Below are 16,877 nucleotides of genomic sequence, written 5' to 3' on the forward strand. Positions count from 1 at the left end.
GGCCGCCGCCGTCGACAACGGCGCATGCGCGGGCAGGCGCACGCAACGGCTCGCGCGCGCCGTGTCGCGCATGCGCGAGATGGAACGCACTTCCCCGCAGAGGGTTGGAAGGGAGTAGGGGGCACTCCCGGCATTCCGTCGAAGCCCCGCCCCGCGCCGGTCAGCCGAGTTCCGGTTGGGCGCTCTGGCCCCGCGTCTCTGTGCGGAAAGCGCCAGCGAGAGGGAGGGCTGCGCTACTCACGGCTTCCGCTGGGAGGCTCCATTTTAGGCTCTCAGAGCCGTGGTCATGCCTGTCTACTTAGAAGTAAGTCCCATTCGAGTCAGTAGGGCTTACTCCCAGGGAAGTGTAGAGAGGGTGATAGCCTCAGAGCCCAATCCTAGGCATGTCTGCTCAGAAGTAAGTCCCATTGTAGTCAGTGGGGCTTACTCCCAGGTAAGTGTGGAGAGGATTGCAGCCTCAGAGCCCAATCCTAGGCATGTCTACTCAGAAGTAAGTCCCATTGTAGTCAGTGGGGCTTACTCCCAGGTAAGTGTGGATCGAATTGGTGCCTGAGTGTGACAAAACTAGCACAAGGCGTTTGTATTCAACATGGAGCTGATGTTGGGTGTTGTAATGACTCTGGGAGCAGCAGGACTTAAAAAGCCCAGCTGCTGGATAGTGCAGGTGCAGAAGCAAAATAAAAAGACGACAGACAGGTTTGAAAATGTAAATGGGGGGGGGGGGAGAGAGCTGGAACTGAAGAAAAAGCTCCCACTTAACTCCCAACAAGCCCTTTTTATTGAGACTTGTCTCAAGCACTATTGCCTCATGTGCTTTATGAGGCAATAGGGAAAATTACTGAAGGTTGCTGAGATTTACACTGGCTGTAACTAGCTGGCTTTCTAGCTAACCACAACATTCTTAGATAAGGGGCACTTCTTAATAAAATCCTATTGTTTACAGGTACTGGGCTTGAGGGTTCAGCACTCAAGCTCACTCAGCACTCACGATTCACTCCCGAATTGGCCTTTTCAGCCACACTAGATGGTGTTCCAGAACCACCATTCAGAGCGCGATACCATAGTCTTTCGAGACTGAAGGTTGCCAACAACTGGGCTTGAGGGCTCAGCATATTTCCAAGGGCAGCAAAGGATTCTTTGCACAGACGCAGGTGTGCCTGCTGTCGTTGTTGCCACATATTGAGACTAAGCCTGGAGCAGGCTTAGCCTGTGCATATAATTACCACAGTTGGGTAAGGTTTTTCTCTCTATAACTTGGAAGTATTTTTGTGGTGGGATATTTTTGTTCTTTGTTTTCAGAATGGCCATGAGAGGATTTAGACGCAAGGACCCTGTGAGCCGAATGAGCTTGTCTGAAAAGGCTGTGTAGTACATCCTTCTATGTGGTCACTCTATTCTGTGTGTCGCATCATGGATATATATGCACACTGTCTGAACTGGGCAGGCAGAGTTCAGCATTTTTCTGCTTTCAGGGATACTGTCCATGAGACACTCTTGTTAATCCCTAGTCCCTAAATCATATTTCTTGACAAAATTGGCGCAGCAAACTAGCATAGCAAGTTGAAAGGAAAAATGGTTTTTAAGGCAGCATTATACAGAAATCTGGAGAGCACTGTCCATGGTCTGCATGTCCAGGCTGTGCTGAAGAGAAATATCTAAATGCAATGTACAGTACAATCCTATGCATGTCTACTCAGAAGTATCTGCAAGTCTTATTGAGCTCAATGGAACTTATTCCCAGGAAAGGGTGTGTAGCAGTGGTTCCCAAACTTCTTTACTGGCAGCTCCCCTGACCTACTGGACTATTGGCCAGGGCTCCCCTTTAGGACTACAATTCTAAACATTGTATAGGGCAGCAGGTTTTTCACAATTCCCCTGGCTCATTTACGCTACTCCCCAGGGAGCCACAGCTCACGGTTTGGGAACTACTGGTGTACAGAATTGCAGCTTTCATTATTTGATTTTCTTTGTGAACTTTTTTGGTTGAAAAGCTGTATATAAATGTTTTTATAATAATAGGCCAAGGTTAGAAATAAAAGGCTTGTGTCACCCCATCTCCCCTGCCACCCCAAACCATACAGGCCCAGTATGTGGTTAGTTCTGTGAACTTGCCCTGTGCCTCCATTCCTTGTCTGGCAGTGAAGACAGCAGGCTCATGGTTTCATAATGAAGCTGTGAGAATGAACTTTGTAGCACTACTGAGGAATGTAGATTCTAACATGAGTCAGATAAATGATATAATTAAATATCTTTGCATAAGCCTTTATCTGTATTGGATGCCTCAATTGATTAAGCAACAACAATGATGCTGGAAAATTGCATGAGAACTGGAGATGGAAGGATTGTTCTGTTTTAGCAACAGTGTTATAGAAAGAACATTGAGTAACCATAACATGTTTTATAGATCTATAGGCCCTGTTTGATCTTCAGAAGATAGCCAAGCGTGCCAGTTCATCAGAATTAATAGGCAGTTTTTGAATAAATATTTTAATGTTTCCTCTCTTCAGGGTGGTATATAGTAGATCTTCCCCTCCTTTATGTAATCCTCATACAACAACCCTGTTAGGTAGGTTAAACTGAGACAATGAATAACCGAAGGACCCCATAGTGCAATCCTATGCATGTTCATTCATTCAATCCTATGCATGTTCATAATCCTATTATGTTCATTGAAACTTAGCTCCAGGAAAGTGTGTATAGAATTACAGCTCAAGTGAACTTATTTATTTATTCAATTTTTATTCCACTCTTCCTCCAAAGAGCTCAGGGCGGTGTACACAGCTGCTACCCTCCTTTTGTCTTCACAACAACCCTGTGAGGTAGGTGAGAGAGGTGACTGGACCAAGGTTACCCAGGAAGCTTCATGGCTGAGGGGGGATTTGAACCTGGATCTTCCAGGTCTAAGTCCACTTCCCAAACCACTACACCACCCTGGCTCTTCAGAGCAGAGATTTGAAGATGGGTCCTGCCCCTTGCTTAGGGCAATATTTTAACCACAGCAGGATGCTAGCTTTCCAAGGCTACACACCTGCCTGGGAGTGAGTCCCATTAATAGGGTTTCTGAATAGACATTCCTAAGATTGCACTGTAAGTGTATCAGCTGTGATATGTAACTCCTCCCTACTAGGAGTAGACTGAAATGAACCCAGATTCCCAGAATTCGGTAATACAATGGGAAAGTGACTAATGGTGTTATATAAAAGCTAAAGTAAATAGTAGTACAAAATCCAAAAGCAAGAAGCAGGAATTAGATATTCAACTTGGTCTGGGTGGGATGGAACTCCCTCTGAAAGAGCCTAAATTCTCAGCTATCCTTTGATCTTCAGGTGGCAGCTGTGACCAGGGGCACTTTGCCTTGCTGGCTGGTGCAATAACTGCAACTGTGCCAGAGTCCATTGGATCTGGCTACAGTGGTCCATGCCCTAGTGACATCTTGGTTAGACTACTGTAGCACACTCTATCTGGGGCTGCCCTTGAAGATGGCCTGGAAGTTGTAGTTAGTGCATAATGTGTCGACTCATTTGGTTACAAGGGCTCAGCTGTGTTTCTGCTGTGCTGCTGCTCCAGCAGCTGCACTGGCTGCCCATTTAATTCTGAACTCATTTCAAAGTGCTGATGGTTTCCTTCAAAGCCTAATACAGCATGGAACCAGAATATCTAAAGGACTGTCTTCTACATAATTCTGCCCACCCACCCCCCTAAGATTGTGAGGAAGGGCCCTACTTAGGATACCATTACCATCCAAGGCTAAGGGGAATTATGGCAAGATGAAAGTTTCTCCAACTGTGGGTTGTGGCCTGAGTGTTGGTAGATTGCAAAGCTCAAGCTGATAGCTGGAAAATGCATGAAGTCTTATGGAAAGTGAAACTGAGCCACATCACGAAGAGCCTCCAATGAAAACACAGGTGATGGAAAGATTAGATAATTGCCTCAAGCCCTGATGCTATTCAAAAATCAGATAGCTAATTGCGCTGCAAAGAGCTCAGCTCCTGCAGTTTGCAAGTATGTATAAATATAGGAAGCAAGGACATTCATTAAAGTTCTTTAGGAGAAATGGATCAGGTTTTTTTATAAATAAATACATAAAATATTTTCCTAGATCTTGTTTTTCATAAGTCTCATAAACCTAGTGGGTCACTGATAGAGTGTCATTTTAAAAATGGGTCCCGGTACTAAAACGTGCTAAAACATGAAGCCAGCCTCAGGCAATTAGTTATCTGCTCTTTCCATCACCCACTGATGACCCACCAAAAATCAGGATGCAACCCACCAGTGGGTCCTGACTCACAGTTTGGGAACCACTACCCTAACTTTTGAAGACTTAAACTGTCCACCTGCAAGAGAAACATATTCTAATGGAAACCCAGGCAGCATGTTATTAAAGTGTGTGAGTATATTTGGTGAATTTTCTTTTTTCATTATTAAGGTAATCAAACACAAATTCAATGAGTTTGCAAGTAGTAAAGCAGAATTGGAATAAGGTCTTGGAAGTGAATTCTTCTGCCCTTCCATCTTGCTGTACTCTATTTGTTCTTTATCAAACTTCTGTTACATCAACGTATCATTTTCTTAAGGTGTCATAACTTCCACCTCCCCTATTTGTGTTTTGATTGGTTAAGAAAATCCAGCAAGCTGGGTTGTGTGTTGCCATGGTAACAAAGCAAACACATGTTTTTTATAAGTCAATAGGCAGAAGTCTACAGTTGAAAGACTGTAGAAGTCATCTGAAACAAGTCCAAGAAATGACTTTCTTTGGGCTAACCTTTATGGGCTATCAGTGCCCCTTTCGGGAACAAAGACTGGAGTTAGCAAAGATTGAAGTGCCAGGTAAGGAAATTGCCTCAAAGCACTTATTTCACTGGAGAAATAGTCACAATTCACCATTTGATCACACTGTCGCTAGCTACAATTTAAGTGTATCCACGCTGGAGACTTGGGGAAGCTGGGAATTGTTTTTGGGGAAGCTGGGAATTGTTTTTCTTAGGGGATGTCTGTGGCTCTTTGAGATTCCTAGCACCGAGACTACAACTGCAAATCTTTGTGGGGAAGTCATGACTGTCAACGTGATATACAACACATACTGGTTTTTAGTATAAACCCAATGTGGGCACTGTTCCCATATAGGAGGCTCCCAGTTTGGTCTATGAGTACCCCTTCTAAAACTGTATAGTTGATGATGGCTCACCCCCAGCCTTTTAGATAAGAGAATGGTTAAAAAGAAGTCGGCAAAACATTTCCTGCTTGATGTCCAGTGCCAAACATGTATGAAGTAGGAAGTGATGCATATTTTCTGCTGAGATTGGCTTTTGTTAGGAGTAAGCACTGTTTACATACACACAAGAAAATGCAAACATTATAATGGCAGTTACACCACAAAAGAACAGATGACTGGCAGCCCAATCCTGAGCTGCCGGGCATGTGGGGCTGCAATGCCACTGAAAATGGCTGCCACTGCATCCAGCATGCCCCAGGCAGCCGCCGCCACCTCCTCGGGAGAAGGGAACTTTTGTCCCAGGTAAGGCAAGTAGCCTCGCAATTCAGCTACTTGAGTCTACGATGACCCAAAGGCAGCCTGACATGGAAGCTCAGGATCCGGAAGCTCAGGAAGCTTTGCTCCACTGGTCCCACCTAGCCTCCCGTCCTGCTCCCTGCCCATCTCCTACCCGCTCTCCCTCTGCCTCTCCCCCCCGAATGCCTCCTCCCCACCTCCCCCCATGCCCCCACGTACCTCTCTACTGCCTAGCAGGCCACACGACCACCAAGCTTCAGAGCTCTGCTGCTCCACCAGCACCAGGCCTGCAGTCTTGCCATACGGCACTGTGCAGGATTGGGCCCTGAGATAATTAATACAGAGCACTCTGGACATTCAAAGTTTGGTATATAAATGCAACAGTTACTTGTAAAATTGAACTACGAATACATTCCTAGAAATTTCCTCTATTTGTGCAAGACATTTATATTCTACCACTCTGCATCTGGAATGCAATAGAAGAGAAAGTAGACAAGATGCATCCTCTATAAGCCATAACTTTAAGTTACCAAGTGATGTGTTACAGAGCAGAAGATGAAAGTTGAGTGTTGGGAGAGTTAGGACAGACAGAAGGAAATATTTCTTTACCCAGCGTGTATTTAGTTCGTAGAACTTTTTGCCACAGGAAGTAGTGATGGCATCTTGTCTGGATGTCTTTGAGAGGAGATTGGACAAATTTATGGAGGAAAAGTTCATTACGGGTTACAAGTCATAGTAGGTATGTACAAGCTCTTGGTTTTAGAGGCAGGCTGCCTCTGATTGCTAGATGCAGGGGTGGGCACCGGGACACAGATTGTGTCTCTTGTCTGTGTACTCCCTGGGGTATTTGGTGAGCCACTGTGAGATAAAGGAAGCCGGACTAGATGGGCCTTTGGCCTGATCCAGCGGGGCTCTTCTTATGTTCTTATGATGCAATCTAGATGCAGTTGTACTGCAGTTTTATCACAGTTTTAGTGGTGGTTTCCTTTGATTTGTACCTACATTCCTAGGTCAACTTCTTCTTAGTTGGGTGAAATGGGTTCACATGCAGTTGTTTTAGCTAAGACATTATGGCCAAATATTGGAGCATGAGTTCAGTACCAAATTTAGAAGAGTGAGAGATAAAGTGCAGTATTGGCTAAAATAACCGTTTACATTAAAACAAAAGAAAGAAAATGAACACTTATATGGATAAATGGATTTTATCAAACAAACCTGATGCAGTGTATTTGGTGTGTTAGAGTAGTTTAAGCTTCAACATTACGCTTTAAGATTATAAAAAACTTTGCATATAGAAAACTAGGATGTTAAGGTGAAGGATTCTAGTCTGCCTTCTTCCCTAATGGGCTAGTTTTCTATGTTTAGAGTGTGTTGGCCGGGTATGTTTTTGAGACATGCTATTCCCTGTATAAAGTCTGAATTAATACAATCCAGGAACATGTAATTTATCTAAATTGGGCCTCACTAGTCCAGTGGTTTCCAAATTTACCATGGTCATAGCACCCTTCTTTTGTGGCAGTCTCTACCTGGCTCTCCTGAGTGCCAACATCTTGGATTGTGCAATCCAAGACGGCAGCGCCTGGGAGAGTTGGAAAGATGGGCACCTTCATCTTGGATGGTGTGAGATCTCACAAGAATTATACAAGATCTTATGCAATCCAAGTTGGTGGCGCCCAGGAATAGTGGGAAGAAGAGGTCGCCAGGGATATCCTTTGGTGCCCCTGTGAACTTACCATGGTGCCCTCAGATACTGTGGCATACAATTTGGGAACCACTGATCCAGCATATTGACCTTCCCTACAACAGTGACATTTGGTATCCTATCATCAGTGTGACCCCTAGTCATTTGCATTCCCAAACTTATGACCACCATGGCAGTCTGAATTTCATACCCATGCTCAGCAGACAGATTCCTCTGAAAGTTAAGAGATTTGCACCCTTTCCTTTCTTGAAGATGGCCAGAGTGATCTTTATGGGGTTTCCAAGCCATCTCCCAAACAGGCACCAGCCAAACCCAGCTCAGTTGAACTTTAGAAAAGAAAATTCACCTGGCAACTTTAGAAACTTCTGCTTCTATGCTTGTATTCATCGGTTTTGTAACTTGCCTGGTCACTTTCCAACATGAATTTCACTTTTTCTTCTCTGCATTCTCAGTGGGAACACCATCACCCAAACTGGAGCTTTTCTACCCAAAGTTGCCACCCATAGGTCCAGGTGGATATGATGGCACAGTGCATCAAGGCAGCCACAGAAAGTATCAAGAGGCTGTCAAATGGGTAAAGCTCCAGAAAAGTAGGTGACAAAACTACATGGGCAAGATTTTAAAATTATGGTTTCAGCAAAAGCATGTGGACTCTTAAAGGAAATGCTATGAGCCAGAAAACAGCAGTTGGGGGCAAGAACTTTTGGGTTATCAGCAGCTATGGAAAATAATCTAAGAGATTTAGAAAGAAAAATGAAAGCCTTTGGGCTCTCTGAAGAGGATAGCAGATGTGCCATGAGACACAACTTTGCTCACTGCACTAGCTGGGAAGCTGGTTAGAGGTGGGAAACAAAGATGGATTGCTGGCCCTTCCAGCCAGCAGGCAGAAACCTTTGAGCTGAATCTTAGGGAATCAGATGCTTACAAAGGAATCGATCTGCTCAACACTTCCTCTTGTATATAAGGTCTAGCCCCATTGTAGCATCTGGTCAACAAAGCCAATCAATTAGCCCTCCCTGCCACCTGCTTCAACATGAGTACTTTCCAATACACAGTATACTATGCTATACAGCTGTTTTCAGTTGTACCATGCCGAAAAATGGGCATCTGACAGAGCTAGCTAAATGACTCCTCGGTTCTCTGGGTATGATAATACTGAGACAAGACAAAAATAGGAGCTGGAACTCTTGTGGTTGACTCTACCTTGAAGCCATCAGTTCAATATATGATAAGGTAAGCTACTTCCATACCTTGTCCCAAACCATCATTCAGCAGCAGTTTTTGTTTTTCTTAAATGCTGTGGTTTTCTCCAAAACAAGACAGCGTACAAAAAACATCCATCTTGATTATCAGTGAAGGCGCTTCAGCATAGCTCACATAACATCTGCTGTGGGCTTTCTTGAATCTTGACCAGAAGGAGAAACTTCCTGCAATTTCACTACTAACCCTTCACCCTAAAATCACAAGTTTGGAAGAGATCAGAAGGATGTCAAGTCCACTTGTGGCTCACCACCTGCTGTGCTGGGTGACCTAAAACTCCAACAGGCCACTTGCATGCCCACAGCACACATGCAGTCCAATGCTATGCATACTTGAAAGTAAGTCCTGCTGAATTCAATGGAACTTACTTCTAAGTAAGGGCCAAATCCTATCTGATTTTCCACTGCTGGTGCAGATGTGCCAATGGGGCATGCACTGCATCTTATGGTGGAGAGGCAATCACAGAGGCCTCCTCAAGTTATGGGAAAATTTGTTCTCATACCCTGGGGCTGCATTGCGGCTGCACTGATGCTGGAAAGTTGGATAGGATTGGGTCCTTAGTGTACAGGGACAATGCCCTACAATGGTTTCCCCCATGGAACCTCTCGCCCATCCCTAACTGCATATTGTGTGCTGCTAGTGGTTCAGTTGGCAACCTGATCAGGTGGGCTTTCTGATGAACATGGGCTATCAGTCAGTGTCCAACGAAGGCCAAGGCAGAATATGTTTCTGTGGGAGATCTTTTAGTTAGTCTGGGCAGCTGAGCACATGCAGTATTTTCCTTTTCCTTTTGTGTATGTGTTTATTTAATAAAAGACAGTCTGCCTGGGGCCTGAGTCAATTCTGTTGTCCATGCCCAGTGTGGGCATACAAGGCAGCGTGTCCTTTGGAACAAAGACTCATGGAACTAGAATGGGGAAGAGGATGCCATAATCAGAGTTAGCACCAGGGTGCTGGGGGTCCTGGGGCAAAACCCTGCACTAGTACCTCCATAGTACCCCGTCTGCTCCCTAATGGCACATTGGGTACTACCACGAGCACCAGTGCTGAGGTTTCAGGGATTGGCTTGGCTAGATGAGTGGCCTCTCAGCCAGTGCCCAACTGCTAACACCACCCTGCCTATGTTGCAGTAGGAGACAGAACAGGCAGGGAGTATAAACTAAAACCATGCACATGACTTCTTTCCTGGTGCTCATCTATGATTCATTTTACTTGCTGTAGCATATGGCTATCCTCTTCCTCTGAAGTCGCATCAAAATATCTCCACCACCACCAAGCTAAATAATAACCAGCCCTTGTTCACGACCAGCGTATATAAGAGTGCTGCCTCCAAACAAAATCCAATTCACCTTGAGACTCATTATTCCTGTGGGTACCAAGCACTACAGCAAATCAATTAAAAAAACCACAAAGTTTCTTTGCTCTGGTGATTTAAAAACAACCTTGATGACCTTTGTGATGTAAGATAAGAGTCATTAAGAAGACAATCCATCAATCAGTCATCCTCTAAGAGCTTAGAAAGGAGCTTCACTCAGCCCCTCCCTTCACCAATGCAAAGTGATCACCTTTCTTTCACTGCTCAGGGGGAAAGGAGGGGTCGCCTGGAGAGAGAAGGATTGATGGATTGTCAGCCAGCTGCTTGCGCTCTCTCTCTCTCACACACACACACATTAAGGAGGCTATTGTTAAAGGACTGTTCAGCTTTTTAAACAGATTTTAAAGGGGTGCATTTTTCCCCTTCTCCAGGGATCAGCACACTCCTCATTTGCAGTGGCCATCTGTGTTGAGTCAAATCCGTGCATAAATAGGCTGGACCTGCATGCAACAGATTGTGTTGTTAATTTGCTATGTACCCACATCTCTTTAGTTGCATGTGATCATAGTCAATGCAATGGGTTATGGAAGTCCTACAAAGATCCTCTCTCACAGAGATTCAGGCAGCCTTTGGTTTCTCCCATTTAACAACTCATTATCTGCCTGCTTTTCTAGATCCCAATCAAATCTACAGGGTACCACTGACCTGTGGACAAGATATTGGCTGGTGGCTGCCTAAGGATCCATCAGTCAGGCCAGAAGTTGCTGTGCCTTGGATGAGGGCACAAAGACATCCCCAGTTCCGGAGCCCCATGACTAAGTGAGCATATAGTGAGAGAAAGCCCCCTGAATCCCCATCAGCAAGATGTCTCAGGGGCAAATCAGGCACTAAGAGCAGCAGTCCTGTCTCTCTTCCCCACATCACCCCAGTCACATCTAAGAAACGACAGCATAGGATGGTACATCATTATACTCATTTCTTCACCCTCTCTTCGCATCACTGACTGTCACTTGTGGAGGGCAGTTATGCAATTATGTCACATTGTGTCTTCTTTTACAAGACATTGCACTGGAGGGGGAGAGAAAGAGGAGATACAGATTGCTGCTCTTAGTGGCTTCATAGCTCCTTTGTGATAAGTGTACAGGATGCAACGAAATCAAAGTAACATCAGGCAATTTTTATACTGCACGAACACACATGGTGAAGATCAACAATACCTTGCATACTATTGTATCTCAGTGGATGTTATACAAAGTAACGTGACAGAACCATTAGGGTGACTTCACAGAAGGCAGCACCAGCCTCATCTGAACTATTCTTTGACTGTTGTTGGTGAGAACAAGGCCTTCAATAAGCAGCAGATGACATGGAAGGTTCAATCCAGACATAGGTTACCAATTGCAGGTGGGGCACACATGATAGATAGCATTACCCCCCATGAAAAACAAGAAGCCTACATTTTGAAAGTGTGTTGGAGAGAACCCTTCTATTTAAAAATATTTATATCCAATTTTTGGGCCCAATCCTAAACAGTGCACGCCAACTTACCGCTGGTGTGCAGTGTTGCAAAAATGCCATACTAGCACCGGTGGACCACTCACTATTCTGCAGCCACACAGACTGCCAGGCGGTGGAGATGTAGGTGGGAATGTGGAGGGAGGCGGGGAGGGAGGCATGTTGGGAGGGAGGAAGCAGGGTGGAAGGGAGACAGGATTCCACTAGATCCTAAGCCTTCATGTCACCAGCCCAACACAGAGGCTCTTGATTCTATGCCGACCTTTTGCCATAGAATCAAGTATCCCCATTGCAGGGCTGCTCGCCTTACCCAGGGGAAGGAGATGAAAGTCATCCTGAGGAGCTTCTGGCACTGCCCAGGTTGTGTGTTGGATGCAGCAGCAGCCATTTTCAGCGCCACTGCAGCTCAGGATTGGGCTGCCTGTCTCCAGAGTCAGGGCTGCTGTAGTTCATATGGCATTGCTTTTGTTATTTATGAAATATGAAGGAAGATTCAGTCAAGTCCCAATCTGACATAGTCTTACATAGTACTTAAGATATTAGGCAGATATTTAGCCACCTTTAGTCAAAGCTAGGCAAGATGAATACCTCCCTATTAATTGCTCATACATACTAGACATAAGAGCCCCGCTGGATCAGGCCATAGGCCCATCTAGTCCAGCTTCCTGTATCTTGCAGTGGCCCACCAAATGCTCCAAGGAGCACACCAGATAACAAGAGACCTGCATCCTGGTGCCCTCCCTTGCATCTGGCATTCTGACACAGCCCATTTCTAAAATCAGGGGGTTGCACATACCCATTATGGCTTGTAACCCGTAATGGATTTTTCCTCTAGAAACATGTCCAGTTCCCTTTTAAAGGCATCTAGGCCAGCCATCACCACATGCTGTGGCAAGGAGTTCCACAGACTAACCACACGCTGAGTAAAGAAATATTTTCTTGTGTCTTTCCTAACTCTCCCAACACTCAATTTTAGTGGATGTCCCCTGGTTCTGGTGTGTGAGTCTAAAGAGCATCTCTCTAGCCACTCTGTCCATCCCCTGCATAATTTTGTATGTCTCAATCATGTCCCCCCTCAGGCGCCTCTTTTCTAGGCTGAAGAGGCCCAAACGCCGTAGCCTTTCCTCATAAGGAAGGTGCCCCAGCCCAATAATCATTTTAGTTACTCTCTTTTGCACCTTTTCCATTTCCACTATGTCCTTTTTGAGATGCGGTGATCAGAACCATATGTTTTGCCTTCTTAGCTTCCCTCTCCACCACCATTTACCAGCCAGCATTGAACTAGGAACTCAACTCAGAAGTGGGAAAGGGAGTGGTAGCAAAGATACAGGCATTTTGTTGTCTTGTGTGCTCCCTGAGGCACACAGTGGGCCACTGTGAGATACAGAAAGTTGGACCAGATGGGCCCTTGGCCTGATCCAGCAGGGCTTTTCTTATATTCTTAAGCAGTAAGAACACAGGTTTATTGGTTCTTTTGTTGGCCTCAAGTAGGATTTAGGACCACTTGCAGGCCTCAGCAAAACTGCCATTTCAAAATAACTATTACATAACTTCATGTGTTATAAAAATCCCCCATCAGAATATTGTATTATCTAGTTTTAGGAAATATCCTGGTTGGGGGCTGATTTGAAGAATACTTAGCAAACTGGCCTCTCTGCACCCTTCAGTAAATATTGGCCTTTTGCTCTGACTTTTTTTTTTTTTAAGTGGAGGGGTGGTTCACCTGAATGGCCCTTCTAAATGCACTGTGAATACTACTTTAAATGTAGTGAGCAGTCTGTGTAAAAGAATGATTCAGACTAACCCCCTCTTCCCCAAGACTAAAGCTAAAAAGCTCCAGTGTCCTGGGAGTGTGGCAAGAGGAGGTGGTTTGCTAAGTATTGTCTGATCAATCCTGGGGAGAATCTGGCACTGATAAAATTAGTCAACCAAGTTAAAATATCAGGTACACCAAAGCTGACATATTCACCTGATTACAGAGGAGCATTCTTGTTAGCTTTTAAGATACAGCAGGACTCATGCATTTATGGACAAACAATATTACATATAAAGCTATAAAGGCCTCAGTTTTAAACTGAAAGTGCCTTGGATTCTTTGATCTGTTGAGGATTATTTATGCTTTAAATCGGAACACTCTGCACTTCAGTGCACTTGCAAAGGAGCTGCCAATAGGGGGCAGCATAATTGCAGCTGCCAGACTGAGTCACACTTTGGTGGGATTGGACAAAGTGAAAGCTTAGCAAAAAAAAGTGTGATTTCAGTGGTTACAAACCAGAGACCCTGCTCAGCAGCTGACCACAGAATAGAACACTTCAGGAAACTTTACTTCTTCCACAAACCCTCCAACCTAAGAGACAAAGACAGGCATGGAAAAGTTGGCAGGCTGAATACAGCTAGCCATGATCCCTGAAGCATAATTCCTGATTGATGCAGGCTGCAACACCCAACAGCTCTAACCTGCCAGGACGGACAATGCAGAACCTCATCCTCAAGGGTTTAGGATCACATGACACCAGGGGGCCCTTAGAGTGGTACACCAGCTTGGGGAGTAATAATAATATTGAGTGTTAAGTGATTAACCAAATTAGCATAAATGTGTCTATCCATTATAAAGCCCTCTTGATTTCCATAGGATTTGCTTGCAGATATGTGTGCCTAGCACTGTGGCCCTAGAAGAGAGAGTGTCATACTTGTACAGTCTTTAAGTCACCCTGGAGCAGGTTTCCCCAACTGGTGGTTTGGTCTGCCACATGTCCAGCAGTAGACAGGATGTTCTGACAGCTTTAACACGATGACAAAACTTTTTTATTTTTATTTTTTGTAGGTTTCTAGACACCATGTCAGTATCCAACCCGCTCTTCAGCTTGTTCTGAGTATCTTGTTGGAAGTAACACGAATTTGACTTGCATGTCGTCACCATTGTGAAAGCAAGAGCCATGCATAAAGCCTGTTTCCAAGTTAAGGTCCAATAAACAGGGGACCAACAGAGTTGTCTATGTGTTGTCTATTGTTTTTATGTAGGGATTTGGGAGAGATGAGTAGATTTAGATTGCAATTCACCACTGCAATGTGGCCATTTACTATGCCAGTTAGTAAATGGATGGGACTGATATTCTCTGTTAACCACACACCTACAGAAATGAAGCAAAATCTCTTTACCTCTTGGGCAAGATGACCAGGCTACCATGTGGTCCCATCCGCACTCTAGTAATTTACCACTTGCAAAATGGCAACTTGTATTCCACCCAGAAACTGTGTTCTGCTTAGATAGAGATGGCAATGGTTTGGATTTAGTGATAAGGGGTGAAATTAGGACACTTAGAATACAGAAGCACCCCAACATAAGCACATTCAACTTAAGAACTTTCAAGGTACAAATATACCTGGCCATATGTTCATAGGTGGGGTTAGCTCCCAGCAATCTCAAACATCCCCCTATCCTATTCCCAGCAAGCCCTGTTAGCTTGCCTTTTTCTCAGCTTGCTTTTCAAAGTATATAGAGTACTGTACTATAAAATACTTTCCCCCCACATTTCACAATATGTTTGCTACATAAAGTGACGCTGGACTTAAGAACAAAACAACTTACAAACAGAACTCTGGAACCTAGCCTGTTGTTAAGTTGGGGAGCCTCTATAATGTGGAAAACGGTTGTGACGGGAGATGGAAGACTGGCAGAAACAATTGCAGAACAAAAACTTTTTTCCCCTGAAATTGGAAAAAAGTGACATACCCATTTTTTTTGTTTGATTAATATCAAACTAGTATTTTTGACAACACAATCCTATGCAAATTTACTCAGAAGTCCAACTTTGTTTAATGAGGGGGCATAGGATGCACTGTTAAGAATTGTAGCTACAGGTTCTTCACCTGTTGTGTGAACCCAGCTTTAAAGCATGCAGTACAAATCTCTAATGGCAGAAGTAAGGAGCTACTAAAGAACCTCTTGATGAGAGTGAGAGAGGAAAGTGCAAAATGTAGCTTGAAACTTAACATTAAAAAAAACTAAGGCCACGGCATCGGATCCCATCACCTCATGGCAAACAGAAGCAGAAGAAATGGAAACCGTGACAGAGTTTATCTTCTTGGGCTCCAAGATCATTGCAGTCGGAGATTGCAGCCATGAAATTAAAAGACAATTGCTTCTTGGGAGGAAAGCTATGGTGAGCCTAGACAACTTAATGAAAAGCTGAGTCATCACCTTGTCGACAAAGGTCCATATAGTCAAAGCTATGGTTTTCCCAGCAGTAATGTATGGCTGTGAGAGTTGGACCATAAGAAGGTCTGAGCGCCAAAGAACAGATGCTTTCAAATTATGGTGCTGAAGAAAACTTCTGAGAGTCCCCTGCACTGTAAGATCAAATCAGTCAATCCTCCAAGAAATCAACCCTGACTGGTCATTGGAAGGACAGATACTGAAGCTGAAATACTTTGGTCAGCTCATGAGAAGGGAGGACTCCTTAGAAGAGACCCTGATGCTGGGAAAAATTGAAGGCAAAAGGAGAAGAGAATGGCAGAGGATGAGATAGTGTCACCGACGCAATGAACATGAATTTGAACAAACTCCGGAACTTAGTGATAGACAGGGAGACCTGGCTGCTGTGGTCCATGGGGTCACAAAGAGTCGGACATGACTTTTGTGATCACATGGACCACAGCAGCCAGGTCTCCCTGTCTATCACTAACTTCCGGAGTTTGTCCAAATTCATGTTCATTGCGTCGGTGACACTATCTCATCCTCTGCCATCCTCCTCTCTTTTTGCCTTCAATCTATTGATTTTATTTATACAGGTATTAATATACCGCCTTTCTTTGGTCATCAGATTTCTCAGACTTTAATCCAAAGCGGTTTACATAGGCAGGCTGTTCACCGAGGGTGAGCTCATCAGTATATCAGCGTGTCCTCAGTTCTCGGGTACTTCCAGTTGTTTCGAACTGGCAGCCTCAGATCTTCAGGCACACAAGGCGGCAGCTCTACCAACTGAACCAGACCATATGTGTGTGTGTGTGTGTGTGTGTGTGTTCCCAGCAAATTGAATGCTGGATCAGCAAACAGCTGATCTTGCTGCTCTTTCTCATGAAGTAGGCAGGCACGTTGCCTATCTTAACTGTACATTTAAAAGCAGAACACAGATGTGTGCATCATTATACATCCTTCATCTCACCAAAAGAGATTTAAAACTTTTTAAAATAGGTATGAAAGTACTCTGGTGATTTGAAGAGGGATGACTGGTAATTTAACAAATCACTCATGAACTGAGAAGATCCACAGTCAATTTTTTCCAAGTTCAAACTGATCATACTGGGAACTTGAAAGACCAGCAGTCATTCAAGGGCAGAAAAAGTTATGTTTATACTAATCTGTTCAAACTCTTCTCACTGCTCTTAAAAAAAAAGTTGCACCTACCTTCATCCTCTGCTATAGACTCTGAGCACAGAACAAATTGGTAAAACACTCCTGCTTTAATACAGCATCTCATATGAGGCAAGATCAACATATTTACATCAAAATAGTGGGAAATTATTCTTTTACTCATGACAAAGCATTTAATGGAACATTGTTACTACGGAATAGT

At 44.3% G+C, this 16,877-nt stretch overlaps 1 protein-coding gene across 1 annotated transcript; it reads left to right on the forward strand.

Moving 5' to 3' along the window:
* Positions 1-24: 24 nt before the first annotated feature.
* Positions 25-14,261, forward strand: SPMIP11 (sperm microtubule inner protein 11). Its single transcript, XM_066612832.1, has 4 exons — positions 25-304; positions 7,664-7,801; positions 10,461-10,605; positions 14,126-14,261. Exons 1-4 carry the CDS (start codon positions 25-27, stop codon positions 14,172-14,174), a joined length of 612 nt encoding a protein of 203 aa, XP_066468929.1. The 3' UTR covers positions 14,175-14,261.
* The last annotated feature ends 2,616 nt before the right edge of the window (positions 14,262-16,877 follow it).

The sequence above is a fragment of the Tiliqua scincoides genome, chromosome 2, assembly GCF_035046505.1.
Source record: "Tiliqua scincoides isolate rTilSci1 chromosome 2, rTilSci1.hap2, whole genome shotgun sequence".
In the NCBI taxonomy this organism is placed as follows: Eukaryota; Metazoa; Chordata; class Lepidosauria; order Squamata; family Scincidae; genus Tiliqua; species Tiliqua scincoides.